The sequence below is a fragment of the Antechinus flavipes genome, chromosome 2 (genome assembly GCF_016432865.1).
Source record: "Antechinus flavipes isolate AdamAnt ecotype Samford, QLD, Australia chromosome 2, AdamAnt_v2, whole genome shotgun sequence".
Classification (NCBI taxonomy): Eukaryota; Metazoa; Chordata; class Mammalia; order Dasyuromorphia; family Dasyuridae; genus Antechinus; species Antechinus flavipes.
In genome coordinates, this window is record NC_067399.1 from 650,664,201 (window position 1) to 650,679,852 (window position 15,652).

Here is a 15,652-nt window from a genome sequence, read left to right on the forward strand (position 1 = left end):
GGCTTTTTGCAAAAAAAAAAAAAAAAAAAAAAAACTTCAAGATCTCTGTCAAGAGTTTAATGCTCACTGCCACTCATCTAAGTAGGTACTATTATTGTCTCAATTTAACAGTTATTGAAACTGAACCAAATGGTGGTTAAGTAAATTGAGAATAATAGCAGAAATGTCATCCTGGCTCTCCCCCTGTTACATTTGTGATATTGGTGAGGTTCCTTCCTATCTCTAGATCTCATTTTCCTTCCCTGATTATTGATACTATTGAACTAAAAAATCTTGTTCTCAAATGGAGAACCCCTATATCCTGTGATTCCCTCCAACCCTAATAAATCATCCCCACCCATTTCAAAGATTTGGAAATTTGAGCAGAGATCTGAAGGTATTTATACAAGACCACCACCACCCCCCCCCAATTAATAGCAAGCAGAGATGTGATCCTGCCTGAACTATGGACTCGCTCAAACTGAAATGAACTTCTTTCTTTGTTTATAGAACACACCGACCCTGGTGACATGGCTTTTGAACTTGCCATGAATTTCTGGGCAAGTTTGAATTTCTTTACGATTTATCTGTGTATCTAATCCAACACCATTATTACTTAATTCCTTCTCATTAGTTTCACACGGATGGAAGATGCATGATGCAAGGACAGAAAAAGCATAATGTGGATTCTAGAGGGAGCTTTGAATGAAATTTCTGATCATCAATATAATTGTTGTTGGAGGGACACAAATTGATAAAGATTTTGTAGCACTTCCATCTCAGAATTCTTCTTTTTGCCTGTGTCAGTTTCCACATTTATAAAATGCTAACAATAGCATCTGTTGTTGTGGAGAGGAGATGCGATTTGTAAAGCACATCAAAGCATTATATAACTATTATTATAATTTTTTTTATTCATTCCTCAATGTTGCACTGGAATGATTTACATGAATTGTTTGGAAATGAAATGACAAGAACAAGTGAAATATATGACACAATAATGGCAATATTCTACAATGATCAATTGTAATTGACTTAACTTTTCTCAGCAATACAATGATCCAACACAATTCTAAAAAACTCATGATGAAAAATATCATCCACTTCCAGAGAAAGAAGTAATGGACTATAAATGAAGACCAAAGCATATTTTTAAAACTGTCTTTATTTCTTGTTTAGGATTTCTTTTGGTCTACACTTTCAATCATCACAAGATTAATATGAAAATATGCTTTATATAATTGCACAGGTATAACTTATATCAAATTTTTTCTATAATTGGGATTGGGAGGGAAGGAAGCTGCAATTACGTTTTAAAACTGATTTGAAATAAATGTCATTAAAATAATTGGAAAAATAAAATATAATTCAAAAATATTTAAATTTTGACATATATATATACATATATATATATATATATTTGTTTAAGTCACCGAACCACTCAATATCTGAGTTTTTGTATTTAAACAAGATAAATAATACTTATGTACCTCACCTAATTTATTCTCAAGAGGATTAAGGAAAATGAAGTTTGTAAAGTGCTGGGAAAACCATAAAGTGTTAAACAGAGTCAGAGGATCATGGATCTAGAGCTGGATGGAAGGATGAAAATCATTGAGTCTACTGGCTTCATTTGAATGATGAGGATATGAAGCCCTAGTTGGAGCAAGTGACTTGACCAAGGTTACCTAAGTAATAATTAGCAAAGCTGGGATTTGAAACGAGATGCCCCGATTTCAAATCTAAGTACCTTCATAGGATACCAACCCTCCCTTATTATGTTCACTGCTGCTTTCATTGGAGCCTTGTAATCTTCAAAGGAGATGCAGAATCCAAATGGCATTTTACACTATTAAGTACTATAACTATAACTTTATATGAGTTTAAAATCTATATAAAGATCTCATATTGATGCAGCTTTTCTCATTATTGCCTCCAAACTGGCCCTCAGCATAGAAATTGAAGTGGAATTCTATCTTCTTCAATAAACTCTGTAAAGTTTGATTGTGTGATTAACGTCAAGTTCAAGAGATTCTGTGAGATTTCACCAGGATCCATGTTTCTTATAAACACAGAAAAAAAGTTCAGAGTTTGATGTGACTCTATAGTTCAGGCAGAAATCTTCTACAGGTGCAGAATTCAGGGGTGGACTGGTAAATGTTTAAGAGCCAACTTACCAAAAAAAAAAAAAAAACACATATCTTTCACATTTATAAGTGGAACCTGCACTCTTATCATTTTCTTCATCACATTTAAAACAATAAATCAAACTATGATTGGTGGCATTTGTCAAAAGTCCAAGGTATAAATGGTCACATTTAGAATATAATGACCATGTCCCTTGAATTGGATTGAGTTGGCTCTAGCATACTTTTGGGCAGGAATCTCATTTCTTTATTTTCTTTCTAAGACTAGATAGGTACCAATGAAGCATGATCTACTTGAGAAAAAATACTGGTATTCAGAAAGAGAAAATTAAAAATAATGAAAATAGTACTTTTCTGTCCAACAGCTTATGCTTTTACTTAGACTTAATTTCCTGAATAATCTCCATGAACACATAGGTATATACATATAAACATGCATATGGCATATTATGAAACAATTGTGGGGATAAATTCCAACTTTTTAAAGTTTCACATTGAATTTCATCCTATTTATTGATATTTTAATAGCTGGCTAAAAATTATGGCCCCATCTATACTCTTTAAATGGGAACTCAGCAGGTTGTGGTGCTCTATGGGTATTACATCATCAAGAAAGCTCTAGTTGATCAAGGGAATGTTTTTATATAGAGAAGAGATGGACTAACAGTTGAAGATTTAGTGATTTGGGGCAAATATGGATTGTCTTCTGGTACCTGGAATGCCTCCACCTCCCCATCAGTGCATGACTTCAATACTTTGCCAATTTATAATTTGTCTGAAGTCTTTTCATCCACCAGAAATTACTAACATCACTATGAGTCTTCTCCATTTAGTAGATACGTCACATTCACTGTTCATACGGTTTTCCTCTTCTGTTCTGCATCAGTTCAAGTTTTTCTCAGCTTTGCCATTCCAGAATTCAATTTGACACATTATTTTTAAGTTGTTTGGAGGGACCTGTTGAAGTGTTCATTGGGGAATGCTGCTTCTGCTCCACCTCACCTTTGTAACTTCCCTTATACACATCCCTTTCTCTCCTCTGACATTCCATCATTCAGAGGCAGGCCTTCAGCACTTCATACCTGGAAAATTGCATGTAGATTGCTGTTGGGTCTGGCTGCCTCAACTCTCTCCCCTCTTCAATCCATGCTCCACTCAATGGGAGAGATTTTCCTAAAGTAATTTTCCAAAAATGTTTGTCTGATCAAATCGCGCGCGCGCGCACACACACACACACACACACACACACATACAAAGAGAGAGACACACACATCCCACTCAATGAATTTCAGTGGCTTCCTATGACCTCTATGATTAAATACAGACTAATCTGTTTGCTATTCAAAGCCCATTGAAATCCAGCTTCTCTTGACTTTCCAGTCTTCTTATACCATATTCCCTAAACACATATTCTTTGATCCAGTGATTCTGGTTTTCTGGATATTCAAGAGAGATGACACAATCTCAGCTCCAGGCAACTTTTCTGGCTATATACCACAATGTTCTCCTTTCTCATGAGTCCTAGCTAAAATCCTATCTGCTACAGAAAGCTTTTCCAAATTTCTCTTAGCTCTAGGGACTTCCCTATGACAATTTTTTTTTCCTATTTATACTAAAGATAGACTGTGTGTATGTGTTTGTGTGTGTGTGTTTGTAAGTTCTTTCAGGGTAGACAGGAATTGTCTTTTATTGACTTTTGTATCATCAGCACTTAGCAGAGTATCTGGCACATACTAGGTGTTTAAGAAATGTTTATTGACTGAATGACTGAGTATAGACAGGGGAATGAAAAATGAGAAGATTGAGAAATAGAGGAAATATAGAAAAGGGTGAGGAAGTGATGGCTCTTAAAAGTCAAACCGAATATTTTATATTTGAATTGGGGTTCTTTATATACATGATCAGACTTGGAATTTAGGAAATCTATTTGTCAGTGGGACTTGGCAACATGGATTGAAATGGAGAGAAAGGTAAGTCAGACTGACCAATTAGAAAGCTATTGTTTGAGATCAGACATGAGCTAAAAAAGACCTGAAGCAGAGTGGTAGCTGTGTGAGTAGAGAGATGTATATAAAAATGTCATGAAGATTGAAACAATTGGCTACTGGGGATTAATAGGAGAGGGGATGTAAGGATGATTGCAAATCTGTGTATTTAAAAAGATGGTGCTGATCTAGACATTATTTGGAAAGTTCAGGAGGTAAGATTTAAGGAGAAAATGTGTCAGTTATGGGCATGTTAAATTTGAAATGTCTATAGGACATCCAGCTTGAAATATATGCAGTAAGTAGTTGTTATTGTGAAACTGTCCTCAACCAAATCCACAGACATGCTGAAATTTATGCTTGATCCTTGGGCTAAGGAAGTATATAGAGAAAAAAGAAGGCGGCTTGTAACAGAGGTTTTTTTTTTTTTTGCGGGGGTACCCATGGTTGGTAGGGTAACCTGGATGAAGATCCAGCAAAGGAAACTGAAAAGGACAAGGGCAGCATAATATAATGGAATCACAGCTGGCCTAGGTCATGGGAGACCCATCTATGTGACCCTAGGGAAGTCACTTAACTTCTTAGCAGCCCAAATAACATGGTCTAAAACTATAAGATCCAGAATAGATGTCAATGTCTAGAAATATTTTAATCACCTTTGATTTTTCTCTACATTTAAAAAGAGCTAATATTTCATTTTCATGTAAATTTGAATACTTAGATCATTGATATTTTGGAACTTAAAGCGTTTGATGCAACATTCTGGATAACTTACACTGGGGAGGAGAGGGATATTGTGCTCCAGTTTTCTCAGCAATTTTGTGCTGAACATAATAGGAGTCTTAAAAAGAGGAAAGAGGATCGGTGAATTGAACATTAGGCAAGTTAGATGTTTTAAAGTATCTTTAGTTTCCAAAGTCACTTGTTTTGTCCTGGCCACTACTTGGGAAGGGTCACAGCTTTAGAGAAAGATTGCTTCTTAGTTATATTGGAAAAGGTGACCACACAGAATGACTAACAAGTAGTAACAGTCTTGGTTTTAGCTTCTTGGATGAGAGAGTTATGCATAGAGTGATATTGTTATGGCTCATGTGAACCAAATAGGGCTTTATTTCAAGACTCCAACTTTGAGAGAGTGAGAACATTTGTACTCTTTCAACAAATGGAAGTAATGAATCTTAGAGATTAGTTCACAAAATCAAATGACTAATTGAGCATCTAGGAGCTGCCATCTTTCTCTTGAAAAAATGACCCCAGCACATTGGAGCTCCTTTTAGGTCTGATGTCTATCTTTTGCCTACTCCAGTGATGTCTTTTACAGTTTCCCAAGGACTCTGTCTTCTCATTAAAAATGCAATTTCCTGATCAGTTCAAAGTATTTTTGAAGAAACTTGGCACATCTGTCTCTTATATAAGAATTGTGAACGATATTAGTTATGTCTAACACAGCTCAAGTAGTATTTTCATGGCTACTGCTCCCACTCATCTCCCACCCTTGTTGACCATGAAATTCTAAACTTGTTCCTAGAGCATAGACTTCTGTTTCAAGTGATCTTCACCACAATGTGAAGGCAGGAATGAGGAGGAAGAGATTTAGAAGAGAGGTAGAGTGCTAAGAAAATCCAAGAGAACTACTGAGTCAGAAGGAGAGTAGGGCAATAATATGAAATATTTCATAGAAGTCAAAAGATAGACAGATTAAAGGCACAGAATTTTTTTTTTTACTAAAAGACACTTTAATGTCAGCAAGAATCATTATTTTGAGGAAAGAAAATTAAATAATCTCATTTTTTTCAATGAAATATTGAGTTCAGTTTTCTGGTAAGAAGACTGGGAATGATGTAAGAGGTATCAGTTGAAAAAAGACATCTTAGAATAGATGCTGAAGAGTGGAAGGCTGGGAATCAGAAAAGGATTCTGTTTTCAGTAGCAAGCCTGTAGAAACAGAGAAGGCAATTGGAAGGAGCAATTCCTTGTCGGAATTCAGTTAATTATACATGTCTCCACAGGACAAAGGAACAAGGAAGTTTGGCAGGGAGGTCAATTTAAGATGGAGCAGCTTATCTCTTGGATTAAGAGACTGAAAGAAAGACCAAAGAGATGGAGTGATGATCTGGGAAAAGGTGGAGGTATGAAATCAAGAGAAAAGCATGGGTGCAGAGGATGTGAGTCATAGGAAAAGGAGGCAATGTGTTATAGTGGATAGAATACTGAACTCAGAGTCTCAGAAATATAGGTCTGAATTCTGCTTAGCATGCTGTAAAGCTCTGTGGGCACAGACAAGTGCCATGATACCCAAGAAGATTAGGTAAGTACCACAGATTTTGAATTTGAATTATGTTTAGTTGCATTCTGACCAGCTCTGCAACTTCATGAATACATAGTTCCTTGGCAGATTGATGTGTTATGTTGAGTTGTAGAAGGATGATCTTGGTTGGTTGGGCCCTAAACTGTGGAAGATTCTGCAAAACTAGAAATTTATGGATCCATCAATGGACAGTGACTTAGTCACCTACTGACCATCCTAGCCATAGAAGTCTATCACCAGTGTGTTCTCCTATGATAACATTAGATGTAGGAAAGGACCCAGGTCCTCTGACCCAAAAGTTAGGTCTCTTTTCATATTACCATGCTGCTTCTGAAGTTATGAATCCTCAATGTATACAAGTGCAGGTGCATGTTTTCATATCACAGAGTTATTAGCAATCTAACCATGTTTATTGTACCCAAATTCATAAAGAAAAGCTGTATGTTACAGAATACAAGTATCTTGAGGTCATTTGAAAAGCTTTGGAAAGATATTTTATTGATCTTCCTCTGAAACCTAACATTGAAACAGAGAATATGAATTAGAGCATGGCAGAAGGCATTAATGACAGGGTTGAATATGAATGTCTATAAAACAACACCTATTATGTAATGACATACAAGGTATTCTACTAGCTTCTCTTATCTTTGGAAATTAAGATCCATTGTAATCAAAAAGTGAGAATGTTTCTCACACTCAAGGAGATTCCAGCAAAAAAAATGAGAATTTTCAATCCATAAGGAAATGCCAACTGGCTAATTTTTCAATTCCATTTTGTCTTCTTCTTCTTCTTCTTCTTCTTCTTCTTCTTCTTCTTCTTCTTCTTCTTCTTCCTTTTGTTTTTTTTTTAGCGAGGAAGAAAGCATAGTTCATAAAATGGTGGAAGGTTGGTGAACCCCACCTGCTTGGTCTTGATGCTGATTTCATTTGGATCTCGAACTGATTTGAGGGTGAATTTCTGTAGAATTGTGGTAAAGAACAAAAACAACTCCATTCTTGCCAGACCCTCTCCAAGACAAGACCTTTTTCCTGAAAAGAAATAAAATTATACATAGAAAACTTCACATGATATCATAGTATCAGCCAAAGTGAAACAGACTCATGGGACCTAAACATTTGTGGGGGGAAAGTAAAAGAAAAGAATGTAGATGTGCAGAAATGGTGAAATCTATTATTGTGACATATAGTTCAATCATTAACTTTCACTAGGCACCAAAAAGAATTCCCCCTTCACACTATTCTTCCCATGGTGAGCCCTTGTGAAGAAGGTTATGCAATGGAGTCATAGTTCCATAAAGAAGGGAACAGGTGAGCAGCCAAGAGGCTCAGCTTATCTGGTGAGGACTGGCAGAAGAAGCCAGGGCATTGGAAGACTAGGGGAAAAAGTGTGTCACATGCCATAGTGGGCTGTCCTCAGAAGGATCACTGGGAGGAAGCTCAGTGAGAGGAGGGTTAGAGAGGGAACAGGATTCTCCTATTAGATTGAGAGATGCAGATACGAAGGGTTTCTTTTTACCAATGGAAAAAGGCATGAAGTAGTCACTTTTTTTGAATTTCCCATTCTCATCCAGGAAGTGTTGGGGGTCAAACCGTTCAGGGTTGGGAAACTCTTTGCTATCAGACAAGATTGGGAAGAGGAGTGGGAAGATTGTTGTGCCCTAAAGGGAAGAAATTAGAGTCAATTATAATTATGAATACCCCTGCTATGTCAATCCCAAGGACCTTCAGTGGCTCCCTCCTGTCTGTAGCACAAAATACATACTCCTCTTCTATGGTGGCAATTGGGACATCTAGCTACTGAGAATTTGCACAGATTCTAGGCTAGCTTTTCACGTTGATATCTGCATTATTGTTTCTATCACCTACTTTGGGGTTCTAGCCTAAATTGGTCCAACTGCTATTTCCCATCCACAATGCTCCCTCTCTGCTCTTCATGACTTTATAATAGTTGTGGCCCATGGCTAGAAGGCACACCTTGCTCACTTCATCCTTTTAGAATTCCTAGTTTTCCTCACATATTAACTTTGAGTACCACCAAGGAAACTTTGACTAAGACTAAAGCTCTTTGTGCTCCCTGTCCCCTCAGTTCCATGCCCTATGTGTACACCATATGCCTGTGCAACTCTGGGCAAAATAAGAGAAATGCCCGTGTCGCTGGCAATGATTAAGGAAAGTAGGAATAGACCAGACTTCCTGCCAAGGGAGTTTCTTCAACAGAAAATCATTCTGTCAATCAAGTCACAACTTGGCTCTGAAGAAGAGAATTGATACTTTGACTGGAACTTTCTGTGCTAAATTGTGCTTTCTCCAAGAGAAGTCAAGGTCCTCAATAGTCAAACAACCTTCAATTCTTTTTTGATGTCAGCAGAATGTGGCCCAGCAATCCTTACACAGGAGATTCTTTCTGAAGTCTTGAGGATATGAACTGAACAGTGCACTCAGTGGGGTATGTTAAATGTGAAAGTAACTGGAATACTCCCTTCTTCTTTCTTCCAGGGAGAATAATTCTGTTAATCCAATGCTAGGAAAGCTTAATCTAATTCAAATTCACTCAATCAATGGTTTTGGTAACCCTGAAAAGCAATATTTGGGAATTTATATCTAGGATTTAATCTTTACTCCAACATTTTAAGTGACCATAGGCAATTCATCTGACTTGAAACTCAGTTTCAAGTGCCCACCTGCACAATGGGACAGATAATAATATTTCCCTGATCGATTTCACTGTCTAATAAGAAGAGATGAAAAAAATGGAAATTATTTTGAGCAATCTTTCCATTATTTTCCCTGTACATTTGCTTTCTGTGCTGTTGCTGTGGTGATTGGCAAGCAGGAAGAAACAAGATAACAAATACCTTTTTCTCATTTTTCATTCAGCACTACATCTAAGTTAGCTATATGTAACAGAAGACTTCCTATGAGATCAAGACAATGGGACTTGATTTGCTCATGTCTAGAATGAGATCACTGAATCAGATTATATTTGAGATGTCTTCCAACACTAGATCCCATTCCCCCATGATTACTGACCTTGGGGACGAAATATTCTTGCAACTGGATGTCCCGAGTCACTGCATGGGACAGGTTGAGAGGTATGATGTTAGCAAATCTTTGCACTTCGTGTACCACAGCATCCATATAGGGCATATCTTGTCTGTCCTTTATGGAAGGAGCTCGATTATGTCCAATCACACGGTCAATTTCCTCATGAATTTTTGCTGCAGGAATAAAACCAGGAATAATCACCAGAATCCCGGGTCTTCTCAGAATGCCCAACAGAGCTTGTGTGGAGTATCTGGCTGATGATATGATCTGCAATGATTCTCAGAGAGGCTCAGGGTTCTGTTTCTCCTCAGTCAAGGAGACAAAGGCTTTAACAGCAGCAATGGAATGATTCTCTGTGTTCAGTAATTAGGAATCAGGAAGAATTATGTTTGTATTCCTCTTTATACCATCATCTGTGTCAATTCAGCCAAGTCATTATGCATTTCTAATCCTGATTTTCCTCATCTGAAAAATGGGGGTCATAAATTATGTGTCTTCCAAGATTCCTTATACCTTAAAATCTAATTTTTTTTATAATTTGTCCAATAGAAATAATAGCTGTATTCTCCCTTAGAGGACATCAGATGAAATAATATGTCAAGTGCTTTGCAAATTCTACATCCTTTATATTAATGCTATTTAGTGTTCTCAATTTAAGTAAATGTTTTCATTTGAATTTGATAGTTCTGGAGATGACATTATCATCTTGATTTAATCCATTTACCAGATATATATATTTCAGTTCCTGATCAACATCTAAGTTTCTGGGACACAGAATTTCAGTATTTGAAAAGACTCATTTTTACCTATGGCTATCCATGCCTATTATGCTGTTATCTATCTATAATATATATATTATATTATCTCTATTATATTATGTGATATATATTATAATATAATAGAGATTATATAACAGCCTGTTATATGTTATTTGTCTATAGATATAGATAATTGATTTTTTTTAAAGGAATTGGGCTTAAGTGACTTACCTAGGGCCATACAGCTAGTAAGTATTAAGTGTCAGGTTCTCCTCATTCCAGAGCCAGTGTCCTGTTAATTGGACTGTCTAATTCTCCTAATTAGAAACAGGATTTCTAATGGAATGAACAAAGGGTCACTGAAATTTTGCTTAAGAACCTTCAATAAAGGAGAACTCATTACCTCCAAGGCAGCTAAATAGCTAAATGGGCTTTGGGAGAACATTAATAGTTTACAAGTCTTTCCCTAAATGAAGTTTCCATTTATCAATTTGCAATTTCTTCTCTCCTTGGTTCCTAATTCTGCTCCCACAGAACCAGCACTGTTAGACTATGTCCCTGTGGAATGGTGATCTTTCATTTGACTCTTTTTGTCTTAAGTAGAGCTAAAGTTCACAGTAAACAATTTATACATGTTAGTTAAAGGGAATTGAATTCCCCTTGACAGAACTTCACATGTTTAAATAACTATGTCTTGCCCAAGTGTTCTATGCTACCATCTGACCTGTTGCTAGTCTATGTGGAAGTCATACAAACTCAAAAGCGGGAAAGTGGAATTAACTCCTGAGCAAAGTACAGGGCTGGGACAGTAAGCCTGGTCTGTAAGTATGGCAATTCTTGTACTTTACCTTGGACCTCAGGATGCTTCAGAATGAGCAGCAGGCCATATCTTAGAGTGCTGCTGGTTGTCTCTGTTCCAGCAGTAAATAAGTTTCCTCCAGCTATTAGTAGATTCTCTAAGTCAAATTCAGAGTGGGGATTATCTTTTTCCTAGGGTAAAGGTACAAACAGATGAAATAATGAGAGACAGCTGGGAAGCTGTCATTAGGAACCATATGAAATGTGTGAATACATAAATACATGTCCTAGGAGCCTTCTTCCACCTTTTTGTCAACTCAAAGAGACTAGAACCTGCCTGATATCCTTAGGCTTCCACTGTCCAGCCATAGGTTTGCCCTTTCCAAGGAACTTTCTTTTCCTCAAACAATATGACATAATAGATAGAGCACAAGATTTTGAATCAGGAAGAACCGGGCCTAAATTTAGCCTCAGCTAAGATACATGTATATGGCCATGGGAAAGTCACTGCATTCTTCTGAGCTTCCTTCTAGGTAACAGGAGAGAGTTGGATCCTTTTCAGTTCTCTACTTAATCTCAATGACATGTTAGGTAGGGAAAGGCACTGATCAAATAATTCATGCAAAACTGTAATGAACTAGTAAGAGAGCCCTCATGCTTTTAGTTTTCACTCCCAAACAAGATAGCACTTTAATAAAACAAGAAGCAACAGAAGAAATTTCAGTTTTTCAAAATGTGAAATTTATGGTAGAAATAAAGAATTTCAAATTCTGCAAGGAAAGGTGAAATTCATCAACCTGCAAATGATCAGAAATTTCCTTTTCATAATCTCCCTTAAGTGGTTATTCAGCCTAACGTTGAATTATTTCTCAGATGAGAAACTTGTCATTTAATGAAAAATTTCGTTCAGCCTTGATTATCCCTTTCATGTAGAAATGAAATGTGTCTATGCAACTTCAAAGCATTATTATGCATCCTTAAACTAGCAGTGTGGAAGCAAAAGTATTCTGTTTCAGATTTTAAATTATGTGGCTGCAGAGGTCCTTTCCAATTCATAGATGCTGTGAAATTCTATGAAATATGCAAGCTCATTGGATTTAGAGTTTGGAAGAATCTTGGAGATCATAGTAATTTTATAGCAAAGAAAATAGAGGCCTAAAAAAATCAGATGATTTTTTTTAAGATCACAGAAGAATTGGAAAGGGGTGGAAGACGGAATGGCCCAAATAGAAGACCTGATATTAGGTTACCAGAAATATAAATGAAGCTCCCATATTATAATTTTTTTAAAGGCTGAGACAAAGTAAGAAGTCAATTTCTACTCAGTTCAACTGGCGTGAAATGGAGAAATTAGCAAATAATTTAGATTGTGATATTAAAAAATAATCTAGATGATGTAATCAAGAACAACTATTTAAACATCTCTGATAAATCAGAAAACAATGCAGTAAGCATTATAGGACTCTCAGAAATAAAAGCATAATGCACTAGAGCCAGTTAGATGGCACAATGGATGGAGTATTGGACTTGAAGTTAACAAAACCTGAGTTCAAATTTAGCAGTAAATTTCTCTAGCTTTGTGATTCTGAGCCAATTATTTCATTTTTGTATGACTCCATTTTCTCATCTCTAAAATGGAAATAATAATAGCACCTGCTTCCTGAGATTGTTGTGAGGCACAAGTGAGATGATATTTATAAAATTTGTTTGAGGTATTGAAGTGTGAGATAAACACTATAGCTATTATTATTATTATTATTATTATTATTATTATTATTAAAATGTTTCACAAAAAAAAAAGAATTAAAAGAAAAAAAAAGGATAAAGTGTGGCCTAAACAATGTTTCAAAAATTAAAAAGCGAATAGGCAATTTAGAACATATAATAGATAATGTGTCTAAAACTGTATAAATTCTTTTAAGATAAAACTTGCAGATTTAATACTAGAAAATAGAGAAATTTGACACCAAATGTAGAGATAACAATGTTGGAAGAACACATTGATTCTCTACAAGCCAAGAGAATGTTGAAGATCAGACATGAACAGTTTTAAGAATCTTCTATGTGTAGGAATAGAAAATTAATTTTAATCCTGTATATAATATTTAAATAATGGAAAATGCACAATTGTTTAAAAAAATGAGGATTAAAGTATAGATAGATACATACATACATAGCATTCAGAGACTATCCAAGACAAAGAAGCATCAAGTTTAATACATTAAGAACATTAGTGTTCAAACATTCGATTTTCAACACTAAAGAAGTATTTTTGGGCAAAGAAAGTTCTTCACCTCTTCAGAAAAATAAATTTGAATAGGTCAGGACTACTCTCTGAAAAATCAAAGAAGAGATTAGAAAATTTTAAAATCAAAGTATGTAGCAAGTATGATTTGGTTAATAAAGAAGCAAGGTTTGTTGGTAACTTGGAAGCAGATCATTCGACTCTTAAAAATATCAGAGTAAGTTTAATACTGGGTAAAGGGGTAAGGCAGAGTAAGAAAAAGAAAAGCATAATCTGGGGATAATAAGATGGCAGGAAATATGGAATTAGTAATTTTAACTGTAAATGTGAATGGGATAGACTCTTCCATAAAGCAGAGATGAATTGCATATTGGATCAAAAGTCAGAACCCTACAATATGTTGTTTACAGGAAACACATTTAAAGAAGGATGATACATACAGAGTAAATGTAAAAGGCTGGAGCAGAATCTATTATGCTTCAGGTGAATTTAAAAAAACAAAGCAGGGGTAGCCATCCTTATCTCAGAGCAAGCAAAAGCAAAAATTGATTTAATTAAAAGAGATAAGGAAGAAAACTATATCTTGCTAAAGGGTAGCATAGACAATGAAACAATATCAATACTAAACATATATGCACCAAGTGGTATAGCATCTAACTTCCTAAAGGAGAAGTTAAAAGACTTGCAAGCAGAAATAGACAGCAAAACTACAATAGTGGGAGATCTCAACCTTGCACTCTCAGAATTAGATAAATCAAACCACAAAACAAATAAGAAAGAAACTAAAGAGATAAATAGAATATTAGAAAAATTAGGCATGATAGATCTTTGGAGAAAACTGAATGATGACAGAAAGGAGTATACTTTCTTCTCAGCAGTTCATGGAACTTATAAAAAATTGACCATATATTAGGACATAAAGACCTCAAAATTAAATGCAGGAAGGCAGAAATAATAAATGCTTTCTTTTCAGATCATGATGCAATAAAAACTACATTCAACAAAAAGTTAGGGGTAAATAGACCAAAAAATAATTGGAAACTAAATAATCCCCTCTTAAAGGATGATTGGGTGAAACAGCAAATTATAGACACAATTAATAATTTCACTCAAGATAATGACAATGATGAGACATCATACCAAAATTTGTGGGATGCAGCCAAAGTGGTAATAAGGGAAATTTTTATATCTTTAGAGGCTTACTTGAATAAAATAGAGAAAGAGAACATCAATGAATTGGGCTTGCAACTTAAAAAGTTAGAAAAAGACCAAATTAAAAAAAAACTAATTAAATACTAAATTTGAAATTCTAAAATTAAAAGGAGAAAATGATAAAATTGAAAGTAAAAAACTATTGAATTAATAAATAAAACTAAGAGTTGGTTTTATGAAAAAAACAATAAAATAGATCAACCTTTGGTAAATCTGATGAGAAGAAGGAAAGAGGAAAATCAAATTGTTAGTCTTAAAAATGAAAAGGGAGAACTTTCAACCAATGAAGAGGAAATTAGAGCAATAATAAGGAGTTACTTTGCCAAACTTTATGCCAATAAATTTGATAACCTAAGGGAAATAGATGACTACCTCCAAAAATATAGGCTTACCAGATTAACAGAGGAGGAAGTAAATAGCTTACATAGTCCCATTTCAGAAAAAGAAATAGAACAAGCTATTAATCAACTCCCTAAGAAAAAATCCTCAGGACCAGATGGATTTACATGTGAATTCTACCAAATACTTAAAGAACAATTAGCTCCAATGCTATATAAACTATATGAAAAAATAGGGAATGAAGGAGTCTTGCCAAATTCCTTTTATGACATAGACCTGATACCTAAATGAGGTAGGCTGAAAACAGAGAAAGAAAATTATAGACCAATCTCCCTAATGAATACTGATGCTAAAACCTTAAATAAGATATTAGCAAAAAGACTACAGAAAATCATCCCCAGGATAATACAACACGATCAAGTAGGATTTATACCAGGAATGCAGGGTTGGTTCAATATTAAGAAAATTATCAGTATAATTGGCCATATTAAACCAAATTAACAAAAACCATATGATCATCTCAGTAGATGCAGAAAAAGCATTTGATAAAATCCAACATCCATTCCTATTAAAAACACTTGAGAGTATAGGAATAAATGGTCTTTTCCTTAAAATAATCAGTAGTATCTATTTAAAACCATCAGTAAACATCATATGTAATGGGGATAAACTGCAACCATTCCCAATAAAATCAGGAGTGAAACAAGATTGCCCACTATCACCATCACTATTCAATATTGTATTAGAAATGATAGCTTTGGAAATAAGAGTTGAGAAAGAGATTAAAGTAATGAGAATAGGTAATGAGAAAACCAAATTATCATTCTTTGCTGATG

The 15,652-nt window shown here is 35.2% G+C and overlaps 1 protein-coding gene across 4 annotated transcripts in view; it reads right to left on the minus strand.

Moving 5' to 3' along the window:
* Positions 1-15,652, minus strand: part of LOC127552033 (cytochrome P450 2C23-like) — a 123,864-nt gene that overhangs the window by 89,343 nt on the left and 18,869 nt on the right. Inside the window, exons 6-9 of one of the 4 annotated variants that reach the window (XM_051982385.1) lie at positions 11,071-11,212; positions 9,450-9,637; positions 7,936-8,077; positions 7,235-7,448 (exon numbers count right to left, since the gene is read on the minus strand). The exons of the other annotated variants lie outside the window; for them this stretch is intronic. Coding sequence (XP_051838345.1) covers positions 7,267-7,448; positions 7,936-8,077; positions 9,450-9,637; positions 11,071-11,212 — 654 coding nt within the window. The 3' untranslated portion in view covers positions 7,235-7,266. Of the gene's footprint in view, positions 1-7,234; positions 7,449-7,935; positions 8,078-9,449; positions 9,638-11,070; positions 11,213-15,652 lie in introns of those variants that run through there. 4 annotated transcript variants of the gene reach the window in all.